The 14,555-nt window shown below is 33.7% G+C and overlaps 1 protein-coding gene across 3 annotated transcripts in view; it reads right to left on the bottom strand.

Moving 5' to 3' along the window:
• The window catches only part of Kynu (kynureninase), a 104,642-nt gene that overhangs the window by 55,752 nt on the left and 34,335 nt on the right, over positions 1-14,555 (bottom strand). For 2 of the 3 annotated variants that reach the window (XM_015479147.2, XM_015479146.2), the window contains exons 5-7: positions 3,125-3,186; positions 1,626-1,697; positions 183-257 (exon numbers count right to left, since the gene is read on the bottom strand). In XM_015479147.2, the coding sequence (XP_015334633.1) occupies positions 183-257; positions 1,626-1,697; positions 3,125-3,186 (209 nt within the window). The remainder of the gene's footprint in view (positions 1-182; positions 258-1,625; positions 1,698-3,124; positions 3,187-14,555) is intronic. The other variant, XM_048812224.1, reaches the window with a different exon arrangement.

The following is a 14,555-nucleotide window of genomic DNA, read 5'->3' as shown; positions in this document are numbered from 1 at the left end:
ATACAATTCTGAGTTATTCACTATTTTAAACAAAATGAGCTGACAGTAAGAGAAGTATGAGTCTTTTGTACTTTCTTGAAAGTTCCATTACAGTAATGAAGATAATAAACTTTTGAGGAGAATGAATAAAAAAATCAATAGTGAATAGAAGCATGATGAATATTTATTTCTTTCTCATATACCTCTCGTGGCTTTATCATCCGCATACTTCTTTCAACATTAAGTCCATGAAGTTGAAGCTGTGACTCTATAGCATACTGGAAAAAGAAGTTATTTATTAAATCAAGCCCGAAGCATAGAAGGACATTAACATAACAACTTGGAAAACAAATAATAAAATATCAATGAAAACATTATTATATGAAATCCAAAGTCAAGGTTAAAAGTGAATAACTAATATATCAGAGAAAAACTGCTTAATCCGATTTAAGTAGGAATCCAAACACTCTGAGATATTACAAATTACAGCCCAATGGAAATATAGGAGTGATTTAGACTTCTGGAGTTAGGAGAGATTTTGCTATCAAAAGTCACCTAATCTAAATCACAATCAGAATCTGCAGAAAACCAATGTGAGCAGTATGCACTTGCTACAGTTGTATCGAGGATATAAAAATGGCTTATCCTAGCATGAGTAAGTTAGTGAAAGGAAAGAACAATAGGAATCGACTTTACTGATAATATAAGATATGACTGGGAACAAACAATCGCAAGGAGCATGATTTTTTTCTCAAGATATTAGAGTTTGATTCTTTCAGTAAGGAAATGGCTGTTAATTCTGACATAATTACATGCCCTACAATTATGATATGTGCACTATAGTTAACAGTCATAATATAATGTAGAAATCAAGTTTCTCTAATACTAAAATTGAAATATGCCATGTACCTTTTTCTGTGGATGTGTCTGGAACAATCAAATTTTATCAACCAAATTGCTGATAAGATATACTACATGACATTTTAGTGAACCATGAGAAATATTTTAAATCTTTAGTAGTTTTTTAAAATAATAAGGCATGAAAAATTATGCTATTGGGCTGGGGATGTGGCTCAAGTGGTAGCGCGCTCCCGGGTTCCATCCTCAGCACCACATACAAACAAAGATGTTGTGTCCGCCGAAAACTAAAAAATAAATATTAAAAAATTATCTCTCTCTCTCTCTCTCTCTCTCTCTTTCTCTCTTAAAAAAAAAGAAAGAAAAATTATGCTATTATGCTATGAAAAGGAAGGGGCAAATGCAGGTTTAAATTGCAATTTTATATGGCCAAAGGGTTAAGCAGTGGGGTTTGTATTGATTTGATCTCATAACATAAAAAGGCAACAAGAATTAATAAAAAAATTATAACTACACTTCATTTAGACCAGCGGTTTGTTCAGTGTCTTTTAAAAAAACTAATAAATCAATGTTCCTATTCAATCCTTCCCTCCCTTAACACATGTTTTACTTGAACAAAAGAAATAAATCTACAATCTGTAAAAAATTCTTAAATCAAAAGCATTTGACAGATCTTTTTAGTGTAAGGTTATTCAGAAAAGACTAGTGAATAAACATTCAAGTCAGGCAAATGATGTCCCTCTATGAAGAGTAGAAAGAACATAAATGTAATTTGAAGAAATCCTTACATGATCAGAAGGGAAGGCTTTGGCTTCTAGAAGAATTTTATGCCGTTTTGGTGTAGGCTTAAAAAATGATAACTGCAATGAAATGGATTTATTGAGAAAGCATTAATATACAATTTCTGCATTTGTTCAGTTGATGCCACACTTTCATTTTAGAATCTTCAAAATTTAAAGGCATTAATTAATTAAACATCTAAGATATCTGTCAGGGGTAGCTTTTCAATTAGCCCTGTTTCCAATGAATTATGAAAAGGAAGAAGATATCAGCTCATTATGTTTATCAATGGAATAGCAAACTCAGGGGAAAATGTAAATCAGATCAAAACAAATTCTCAAAGTATACTTAAATGTTAGTTGAAAAATTATCTTCCCAAAGTATTTATTAGTAAATTCTCTAGTATCAGACTGAAATATCATGTTCTCTGTGTGTTTTATTTACATTGACTTATCTTGCACTACCAATTTTGTTTCTAATACATCACCTTTCCAATGTTATTTTATGGCATTTATTTTAGGTCCAACCAAAACTACTTCAGCTTTAATATGAAACAATTGTCTTTCTTAGAGGCACTAGCACAAAGTACTCATTTGGCCAGGGGGGGCCCTTTCATTTCTCCACATAGTTCTTAGATAATGAGATTGACAATAATAACGAGATTGACAGCTGCCGTTATTTGGCTGTTAATTATTGGCCCAGGTGCTAAATAAGTTCTTACATATCACATTCAAACCTTGTGCAGATCTATGAGGTAGGTATTATTGTCATTTTTAGAAAGAAGAACTTTAAAACTTACAGATGATGAAAACTTTGTCCAATCTCAAATAGACATTAAATAACATACCTGGGAGTCAAAATGAGTTATGCCTGAACTTGCAGGTATGTTTTCAAATCATACTAAAAAAAATGAAGTCAATTTTTTTCAAAGCATCAATTACAAAAGACACTACATACCAAATTCAGAATACATCTGATATTTTGAGATAAAATTATTTATTAAATATTTAACATGTAAGAAGTACTTTAAATACAGTAGCTCATTTAAGGTACTATATTTCTTTTCACCAGTTTACTTTCTGTGTTTCAAGTGTTTTTCTTCTCCTCAACCATTGCTATACAAATGTATACTGATCCATAATCTCTCTCTGCTAAAGATCTGCATACTGGATAATGTCTTTCTGAAAAACTCAGTGCTTTGCTGGTAACTATACATGTTTGCTTTATGTTCTTGAAAGCAATGTTTCTTTTCATCCACTATGACTCTTTTTTTTATGTTCTGAGCTAAGAACTCTTCATTATTCTAAATTTCTTTGTAAGAGTCAACTTTTCCATGATTATGTAGAAACCATTATGTCATGGGCCAGCATTTCCTGGTAAAAATGAACATAACCTCACAACTTATTTTTAAATAAGCAAACCATCAGAATCTCATGAATTAAAGATAGAAATACATCAGATCCCATAAATGAGTGTATTCTAAACATTGGTGGGAAAAGAAACTTACAAGTAGGAGATGTAAATTAACAGTCAAAGCATTCATTAGGGATATTTCTTTCTCCTTGGCTCCTGAAAAATAAACATATCAAAATCTAGTTCTTTTATTATAAGTTCTAAAGATACATGAAAGTTAAACAAGGTAGAAGGATTTCTTCGCTTCCTCCCTCTTACTGATTTTAGAGATAAGGACACATTTGATGTATCATCATAAAGAAATGGAAGTTTCCTACTTGACTCATTTTATCAAATGATATCTAGAGTCACAAACACATAACTAGCTAAAAATTATATTCCTTTTTGAAGTTGTAAGTAGCAAAAAGAAATAATGAACCATTTTATTTTTCTTGGAAAAAAAGGATTTATCGTATTATCAGTCAGTTTGAAAAATTTCCAAAGAGAACATTTTTGTCATGCATGTATCTTCAAAAGGAATCTAAAAAGATAAAGGTCAATCACATTTTAAAACTTGATTGCTTCCAATATCAAATTAAAATGTACCTTTAATAAAAGAAGACTACTTTGCCAAACATATTTCTTTGCTATTATATTGAGATAGGTAATAATTAACAAGACAAAAAAGCTACATAGCAAAATACAATAGCATAAATAGTTTGGGGATTTATTCATATACACTAAGATAATAGGTAATATAGATATATATTTTCCAATGAGAAAGCATGCAAAGATATCATATCCACTACATAATCATAGTCTGATCTAATTCCTTTTAGTGAGGGCTTTGGCACTATAAAGAGACCCAGAGACAGAGAATACAATGGTCACTTAAGAATTCAGAGAGCAATAACAGTAATGATGCCATCATTGTTCTGAGTTCTTATGGTGTCTCTTAAAGGTAATTAGACTTGTGTAATAGGAATGTTGTTTTCTTACCAACACTAAGAAAAATAGGCAATGTACCTTAATGTTTATAAGGCTGCACTAGATGTTAAAGAAACACAATTCACATTTTATATCCAAAGACATATTTTTGATAGAGTTCCATTTTAAAACAATAGAAAGTAAATGGAATAATAAATCAATTAGATAGATTCTAGGATAAGGTCCATCAAGGAGAGGCCATTGGAAATATGTAGTCAATTTAGGAATTTATGATTTAGCATTACCATTTAAGGAAAGGACTATCTTCACCTCATCAAGGAAACCTTCCTATCCTATTTCCACACTGATTTTTCTCTTTGATACTACAAGGTGGTGAACAAGTGATAGGAATTAAGAGGTGCTTCCCTGGTCATCACAAGGTGAATAATGTCTGAAATCAAGGCAATGAGAATAGTCTCCTTTTACATCCCGACACTAAATAAAATTGTGCCCCACAAGGCATACTAGATGGACACAATAAGCTCACATTGCTTGGAGTGGCATATGCCTTTCCTACAGTAAGAAAATTTCTTTGAAGTGAGGTCAAAAAACAAAATCCTGACAGCTTTATTATAGCTGATTCTTTATATTATGTTATGAATTCTTACTGCTATTTCTGAAACAAAATATTATCTAAGATGTCTAATCCAATTACATTCTTGAATTCTTATTAGTTCTTTATACACATTTGTTTGAAACCACTTATTAAACAACAACAAAACAATAACAACAAAAATAGCAGGGAGAATGAAAGTAGGAAAGAAAGAATTTTAGTTTTCTTGCTACTGTGACCAAAAGAAAATTTTAGGACTCCATTCCTTGGTGGGGGGTGGGAGGCAGAAGAGTATAGGGTGGAGGAAAGTGGCTCAGGACATCCTACCAAGAAGCAGAGACAGAGCCTAAGCTCAGTACACCAAATATATATCCCACCAAGACATGTCCCCAATGATCTATGTCCTCCAGCCACAAACTACCAGCCTATGGTCACACTCTGTTAATTCATATCAGGGAATTAACACACTAGTTAAAGTTCTCATAACCTAATCATTGTATCTCTATGCCGTCTTTCATTGTCTCCCACATAAACTTTTGGGGGACACCTCACATCTAAAACATAACAGGAAGAAAAAGCAAGGAAAAAGAGAACAGAATTAGTACAAGAAGGATTTGAAATGGCAAGAAGAAAATATATTAGTTATCACAAGATCAAAACCAAACCCTCAGCTTTATACAAAATACATGTATGAAGATGTGAGAAAAAAAAGAATAGCGTCACCTTAGATTGGGTAGAAAGAAGTGATGGGAGGGGAGAGGAGTGGATGGGGGAAAAGGAAAGATAGTAGAATGAAATAGACATTATTATTGCTGTGTGTATATACGTGGCTGCATGACCAATGTGATTCTGCAACCTGTACACTCAGAAAATGAGAAATTATATCCCATCTGATTCAAAAAACAAACAAACAAACAAACAAAACAACAATAACAACAACAACAAAACCCAGAAAAGGCAGTAACTGGGAGTGGTGAGATTTCCTATTGAAGCTCAATCTTTGAAGCTCAAACATTACATTGTGGTTAGAATTATAGACTCCTGGGAAGTTTTGGCCCTCTAAGAAATAGAATGTTCACTTTAGATCACCTAAAATTTTTCTGGGATGAGAATATGGTAAATCTATGTGCATGCCCACCTCCAGCTGTGCAGGGCTAAATAAATCTAGAGTGACATTTGGCATCCCTCTTCTTGCTTTTGATGTCATGCTCACATTTGAATCAGTTCTTTTTCAGTACTCCCTCACTGAAGTAAATAATTTGTTTGCCTATGCAGAAAAAAAATCACAATTTACACCACTTTAAATTAAATTCAGCACTTCAAAAAATGGTGTGCTTAGTTACTATTGAACTTTGTTCAAGGATAGGATCAATCTGCTTGACATGTGTGCACGTGCACACAGGTGTATCTAAGAGTGATGCTAATAATACAGTTTTGAACCTTAACAAAAATGTTTATTGCAAATGTAACCTAAAGGCACCAAAAAAAAAAAAAAAAGCATTCTTAACATCAAAGCGTCACTGATTGAACTGATTTTTGGTTTATTTTCAAAAGAAAATTTACCTAATTGACCTATTTCTTTGGGTTCAAATTGTACTTCTTAAAACACTGTTCTTCTAAGACATTTCAATATCATCAGCATTCCATAAGAAAATAACCCTTTTTTAAAAGTAAACTACAATTCTTTCAAGTTGGTTTTCTTTGTTCCTTCTCTTTTTCTTAAGAGCCTTATTTGAATTAATGTGGTAGCATCAAGAACTACAAGTATTTAGAGGCAAAATTTTAAAATGCTCCCAGAAAGCTTAATAGGATTTGAAAGGATCTTCATTTTAGGAGATCATCTATGATTCACTGCAATAAATGTCAAGATCTGAATCACTTCGTCTGAGATGGGGATGAGCCATGGCTTTCACTCAAAGAATGCTTTCCTGCTTATTTATTTATGGAAGATTGCTTTTTGCTTTTTCAGAAGATAAAGCTTAGTTCAATCCAAACACTGCCTTCTTTCCTTGAAGGCTGGCAAGCTGATAATTACAGAGCCCTTACTTTGTGCCAACGCTTCTAAATACATGACTTGCACTGTGAACTGAAGTCCTCTGAGGAACTGTATCTATAAGTAAAGATCTTGCAGACCAGTTGTTTATTTAATCTTGGCTGATTAGAACATTGAGATTGTGGAGAGATGGGGTACTATAGGTTGAAAGACAAAATTATCTTGTGCTGTCATAGCCATTTGAATAGCCATGTGCCTTAAGTTTGGTATCTGACCTGACATTTTCATAACTATCAGATGAGCTTCTCAGAATATATTGCTAAGCTTAGCAGACCTGTAGCTTCCACTAACCTTAAAGTTAATATGCTATAAAACCTATACCTGTGATTTCCCCACCTTGCTGTAGTCTTCCTCCTAGACAGTCAGTTCCACCAATAAAATTGGTAAATATATTTATTTAAGACTTTTTTTTTTGCTCTGTGACTATAAAAGCTTATCTGTCCTCTTCCATGTATATGAAAACATTGGCCAATCAGTGTCAGTTGAATCAATGTTCTTGTGATATGGTCACTCATATTTGGCTCAAGCTAAAATATTTTCTTGTATCCATTAAAGCAGAGTCATTATTTTTTTGTCAATAGTATTATCTCACACTATCCTCAAGGCAAACTGATGAGATATATACTTTGATATTTCTATTTTCATTGATGAGAAAACTGACATCCAAAGAGAAAAACTAACTTTCCCAAAGTCTTGTAGAATTTTTTTTTTTTTTGGCTCAGAATTACATTTGGAAACATTGCTTACAAGATACTCCCTATAAGTCAAATATAGGAGATCCAAACTCATAATAAACTTCCTGTGTGTCTTTCTAATAGTAGTATAATTTCAAATCTTTTGCAAAGTGAGATAACAAAGCTCCAAGTTGCTTATTGTTTGATAAGAGGGTTCATTTGTGGTCTCATAACCACCATACCATATTCTGTATATTTTATTAAGCAGACACAAGTGTTATTTTGAATTTGTCACATTTATAATTAGACTAAGTCAAATAATTTTAAACTTTATTTTTCAAGTAGTAAATTTCTGTGTCCTGCAGAAGATCTATAACTGCTGGGGTAGAGCTTCCAGGGATTACTGAATTTCTGAGGGTCAACCACAAGTTACATAAAGAAATTTATGGTCACATTACAACATTTTTATAAGTTCAAATGCATGTATCTAGCTCTTTGTGATTTTTTAATGTACCCAGGGAGAAGTAGGCTTAATAATAATACTAATAATATTCTTCAGCAATTCTATTTCTAGCATCTTGATAATATGACATTAATTATAATGGAAAGTTATTCAATGTTTTGTGGAATTGTTGGCTCTATGTAAAATGTTTTATTAATAGTTTTCCTTCACATCCAAAATCAAAATTCTTTTCTATGTCTATGAATAAATATGGTTGTTCACTTTCTTTTTCTTCTCAATGCTCTATTAATTTGTACATATAATAACTTTTATTATTCTCTTGCTCCTTCTTTTTGAGAAATTTTTGGTAAAAAAAAAAGACTATGGTTTTAAGAACCTGAAATATTCAATCATTACCCAAATTATACAATGTATCTGTCCATGACAGAGTTAGATTACCTAGCAAGTAGGAAAAAATACATTTGACTTTTGCTATTGCTTACTATTGCAATATTATTTTATTTTATGACTTAAATTTTTACATTTACTTCCAAAGAAATTTCCAAAGAAGTTTCTTGCATTACACAATGCAAGGCAGAGTGAGAACAAATAGTAATTTGGGACTGGAGTGGGACTTAGTCCTAGAGTTCTTACCATGCATGCCATGGCCCTGATTTCTATCTCCAGCACCACATAGAGAGAGAGAGAGAGAGAGAAGCCAGTGTAATGGCGCACACTTATAATCTCAGTGACTCAAGAGGCTGAAGCAGGAAGATTGCAAGTTTGAGATCAGCCTGGGTAATTTAGCATGGCCCTATCTCAAAAATAAAAAAGGGCTGTGTTTTAGCTTGGTGATAGACCATCCCTGGGTTTAAACTCCAGGACTACCTCCCCCCCAAACTAAACAAATGAAGAATGATATGTGTAGATGAGAAATTGAAAGCTACTAAATGTTTTTCTTACTTCAAACTTGATCAAATTTTTCTGAGAACTTCCTATTCCTAGAAACTAAGGCAAGAGAGGAGACTGCATGGATTCTCAACAACAAAAAAGGAATACACTGTTAAATAAACTTAATAAACTTACAAGACACCAAGTGAAACTAAGCAGCTTATCTGATTTGAGAAATCAGGATTAAACAGAGAGCCCCAAATCCCAAACTGGCCACTTTCGATTGACAATGAAGTGCCCTTTGCCTTTATCTTTTCACAAGAAAAAAGTTAGGTACTCTAAAGTAAGCTGGCATTAACCAATCAGTCTGTCTATAGTACCTGCCTTTCAAGGAAAGTAACTTTGACAGGAACAATTAATTTTCTGTTTCTTACTCCTGCTTTCTTCAAACTTCTATCTGTAAAACCCAAATCTTCTGCTTAACTCATTGGAAGACTTATATTATTTTATGAAAGTATTACTCAAACCTAGAATTTAAAAAATTAAAATTTAAAGAATTTAAAGGAATTTCTAAAAATGTAGATTAAGATCTTTAAATTGTAATTTTGTTCACATACATACACACACATATACACCAACAAACACCTTCGGAGATAATATGTTTTTTTTTAAAAGCAAGCAGCAAATTACTTTTTTAATTTGACTTAAAGAATATTTCTTTAATATATACAATTTTAGAAGTAAAGAAATTTGGGAGATAAATAATTATTGATATTTTAAAAATTCAAGTTTTAAAATATTGCTTAAATTCACTTTTATACAATAACAACAAAACAACAGTGATATTTTCCCTGATAAATTATAAGCTATAGAGAAGAAAATAGGTATTTAACAACAAAATCATTAACCAAAAAGAACCTGTATTCACTGAAAATATTTTATATAAAACGTAAGAATGCATTTGTCATATAACATTTGAGGTTTTGGAAGTTACATATGTAGATATTTAAAATATATTTCATTAAGTTTTATGTATACAAAGCAGATATTATACATTTCAAGAAACAATTATTTCTTTCATGTCCTTTATTATATTTTGGAGCCAAATAATCTTTAATTTCATTGATACAATATCCAAAACCAAAACCAAAATCACTGAAACTAAAAGATTCAGAGAGCTTCTGAGTTGAAGAACATACCTGAATGCTGATATGAGGATTCTATAATATAGTCATATGTGGTATAATAAATAATTGGCCTTTGTTACCAATCCTGAAATGCACGGATCTTCCCCAAATGAATAGAGCCCCTTTAGAAAACATTTAGATTTATGCTGTTGTGATGACTCCAATGAAGTTTTTTAGATTAATTCAGGTGGGACTGGTCACCAGAATGACTAAATAATTAGATGATTGGAACATTCAGCCTCATCTACCAACCTCCTCCTGGGATGGGAGGGTATCTGGAGATTGAGCTCTATAAAAACTCATCAATGAGATTCAGAGAGGTTCTGAGTTGTAGAACAGCTCTAAGTGCTGAGAGGTGACAGGCTTAGGGAAGGCATGTGTGCTCCATACCTCCCACCTCTCCCAAATAACCTTGCTTTCTACATTTCTTCCACTGGTTGTTGCTGAGTCATTATAATAAGTTGATCAAAGTGAAAAAAGTGTTTCCCTGAGTTTTGTGAGCTGCTCTAGCAAATTATCAAGCCCAAAGAGGTGGCATTGCAATCCCTCAGTATGTAGATGGTCAGTCAGAAGAATGGATGATTCCTCAATTGTGACTGTCCTCACAATTGAGGGCAGCCTAGAGGAGCTGAGCCCTTGATCTATGTGATGTGTACCAAATCTGGGAAGTCAGTGTCATAATTAAACTGAATTTTTGGACATAGAGTTTCAGTGTCAAAATTGGTTGCTAATGTTGAAAAAAACCCAGAATGTGTATTGTCTGACTTTATGAGGAAGATAGATGAAAATCTCAGTTTAATTTAATTTTCTTTACATACTTTTTGAAAAAATAAATTAAATCCTTTTACTTTTTAAAATAAACAATATTCATAGTTCCTTTTTCTTTTTTACTTAGTAACAATAAGTGGTGGCTGGTTTAAAATTTTGGGGATCTTTATGTGACATATATGTACTTTTGGGGCAACAAAACACTTGCACATTTAATTAGTTGCAACAGAGCAATAAACTTTTAAATGGTCAATGAAAAACTTTTTATAGGGTTTACTTGCTTCATAAATAAGTCTCACTACAGAATATCGCCTTAGCACTTCCCTGTCCTGTGTTTAAACATCTTAACTCCTCTTTAGGGGATAAGTATTAAGTACAAAATAACAGGATTAGAATATAGTTTATGTTCTTAAAGAAAATCTAGTAAACAGAATAAAAATCCATCAGTAAGGAACGCATACATTCATGGTCAAATTTTCCAAGAATTTTTTCCAGTTTTTTGCTTGTTTGCTTATATATTAGACATTTTTATGAATTTATCTGGCTTTAAAAAAAATGAATGCACATGAAGGCTTTCACAATTTGACCCACCCTTAAGAAAATCCTGCTTTGTTCAGATTGTCCATAAAAATATATACTCTAGGTAATTCTGACAGCTGGATCAAGTGTTTTGTGACCTACTGGTATGGCAGGATATACCTGGTTTTGGCTTTTGGCTTTCAGTTCCCAACAATTCTTGCCATGAGCTCTAGATCAAGGAATCATGGAGCACAGATTCACCCTAGGGTTTCCTATGAACATCTTTGACTCAGGTCCTATATACTGAGCATACCTTCATGCATAATCCCCCAAATACTTCATGTCCAAACTTCTGAATGTTCTGTTCAATATTGGCTATGTTTTTAGCCTATGGAAATCTATATATAATTACATTTTTGCTGCTATCATAATCAGTTACGTTAATATTTTGATTCTATAATGTAACCACATTAAAAAATTGAAATTTGTATAGTGTTTACTCAATAATTACTGACTGGCAAAAGAATAAGCTTTTGCTTGAAACTCTTCAATTAAGGTTTTTTCCTTCTAAATTTTGAATACTTTTCATGTTCATAAGGTCAACAATCCCATACCAGATTGTTCTAAAAGGTTTTTTAATTTGAGCATATTAAACATGAATGTCTTTGCAAACATGGTAGCTATTGTTATTTGCTTATGAGTTATCCCTCCAAAGCTTCTGTGTTAATGAAAGAATATTCAGAGGTGAAATGATTAGATTATGAGAGCTGTAACCTAATGAATCCATCCTAGTTTGAATGCACATACTGGGTGGTAATTGATGGTAGGTATGGCATGACTGGAGGAAGTGGATCATTGGGGGTATGTCCTGAAAGGGTTTATCTTGCCTGCAGCCTCTTATTCTTTTTCTGTTTCTTGGCTACCATCAATGGAGCAGTGCTTTTCCACTATGCCCTTCTACCATGATGTCTGACTCACCTTGGGTCCAGAGCAATAGAGTTGGCTCACTATGGACTAAATCTGAAACCATGAGCTAACAAACTTTCGTCCTCTAAGTTGTTCTTGTTGAATACAATAGAGACAAAAAGTTTTTTTTTTTTTATCAGTTGTTCAAAAAGTTGACTAATACAATGGGGTTTTCTGTATGCAGTCCTGTTGAGTCATTGTGCTAGGAAACCTCCTCATGTCAGATAACCCAGTAGCCTTGTCTAATCTTCAATATGAATTCTGGTAGCTAAATTGGAACCCATTTATTTATCCTTTTTTCTTTTACTGTGTAAATGCTATGGACTGAATTATTTCTCTCCAAATTCATATGTTGAAATCCTAGTCCCTAAAGTGCACTGTTATGGTTTGGATGTGAGGTATCCTCCAAAAAATTACTCATGTGTGAGACAATTAAAGGTTAGGAGAAATGATTGGGTTATATCCTTAATCATATCAGGGATTAATTCACTGATTAGGTTAACTGAGTGATGACAGGAAGCAGGTGGTGTGTGGCTGGAGGAAGTGGTTCTTAGGGAGTGTGGCTATGGGGTATATATTTTGTATCTGGAGAGTGGAGTCTCCTTCTCTCTCTACTTCCCTCTACCACACTCTTCTGCCATGATGTTCAGCCTCACCTTGAGCCCCAAGGAATGAGCTCTGCTATCTAAAAAAAGAACCTGACTAAATCATTCACATAATACTTGGAGATAGTGCCTATTCACTGGTAATTAATGTTATGTGAGGTTGTAAGGGAAAGCCTTCACCTGAATACCCTGAAACATCCAGACCTCCTTTTTTTCCTTCCCATAAGTCATTTGTGCCCCTAAACTGGCCAGACAGAGGTTTGAGGAGCTAGCCCCTCTAAATTCTTCGGATCCAGCTTTGGAGAAACCCGATTCCTCACTACCAACATCCATATCCCAAGTATTGGTATTCAGCAGTGGGAAACCTTAAATTTTGTTTCCAATATCGCTTTTTCTCCCTTCCCCAGAGACTAACCAGGCTTCTCCTGGAGAAAGGTCTAGGAAGATTCCCCTGGAATCATGGAGTACCATTATTATGGTTTGGATGTGAGGTTTCCCCTAAAAGCTCATGTATGAGACAATGCAAGAAGGTTTAAAGGAGAAATATTGGGTTGTGAGAGCCTTAACCGAGTTAGAGAATTAATCACTTGATAGGATTAACTGAGTGGTAATTGAAACAAGTGGGGTGTGGCTGGAGGAGATAGCATGGATTTGGATTATATATTTGTATTTGGCAAGTGAAGACCTCTTTCTGCTTACTGATCATCATGTGAGCTGCTTCCCTCTACCACACTCTTGCCATGATGTTCAGCCTCACCTTAAGCCTCGAGGAATAGAGCTGGCTGCCTATGGACTGAGTCCTTTGAAACTATGAGCCCTCAAATAAACGTTTCCTCCTCTAATATTGTTCTGTTTGGGTCTTTCAGTCACAGTAGCAAAAAAGGTGACTCAAACAGGTATGTTGTATTCTAGTTACATTTTAGACAGACTTTCCACAAATCTGTTTTTATCCTGTTTTCACCTCCATTTCTAGAGGTGCTTAATTTCAGTAATTTCCAAGCCTTTGACAGATCTGAAAGGTAAAGTTGGTAACTTTCCATTTTTCACCATTGGGAGACTTAAATTTTATTTATTTATTTTTGGACCACTTGTTCTCTTGCTAGCTAACTCATAAAATGTCACTGGTACCATCCCCTTTGCCTTTCTATTTAGTTCTTTAGGGGTTTACTTTAAAAAGAAAAAAAAAAAAAACTTTTTGAAGTTGTAGATGGACAGAATGCCTTTATTTTATTTGTTTATTTTTATGTGGTGCTGAGGATCAAACTCAGTGCCTCACACATCAAAGACAAATGCTCTGCCACTGAGCCACAACCCCAGCCCAGGGGTTTACTTTTTTCCCCCTAATTCCTTTAAGAGTTTTGAAAGATTTCAGGGAAAAAAAAAGTAATTAAATACATGTTCTGTCTCCATCAACTGGAGAATTATATGTCTTTTTGTAGCATGGGTTCTCATGATTCATTTTGTTTCTCTGTATTTTACTTGCTTATGTATGTGTGCATTTTGCGTTTCTTTCTAGCTTCCTTTACTGGGAGTCTCATGAGAATAAAGATAGTATTCTTTTCACCATTTCCTTTCAGGGGCTACCACAAGTCCTGGCATATACCAAAGGTGCAATATTTCTTTTCTGAAGAAATAAGATATTCCACAGATATTAATGATTTGTCCTAATTATTTCTGTATATAAGTCCTATCCTCCACTCTAATTTTTCTTTGTTTTTGAAGTAGGGTCTAGTTATGTTGCCCAGGCTGTTCCTTCACTCCCAGATTCAAGTGATCTTCATGCCTTAGCCTCTCAAGTAGCTAGGTTTATAGGTGCATACCACCATACCTGGCTCCTGATGACAATATTGTGTGTGTGTGTGTGTGTGTGTGCGCACACGTTAGAATGAACAAGGGCCTTG

This window comes from Marmota marmota, unplaced genomic scaffold (assembly GCF_001458135.2).
Source record: "Marmota marmota marmota unplaced genomic scaffold, marMar, whole genome shotgun sequence".
Taxonomy (NCBI): domain Eukaryota; kingdom Metazoa; phylum Chordata; class Mammalia; order Rodentia; family Sciuridae; genus Marmota; species Marmota marmota.
This window is presented reverse-complemented; position numbering and strand designations above follow the sequence as displayed.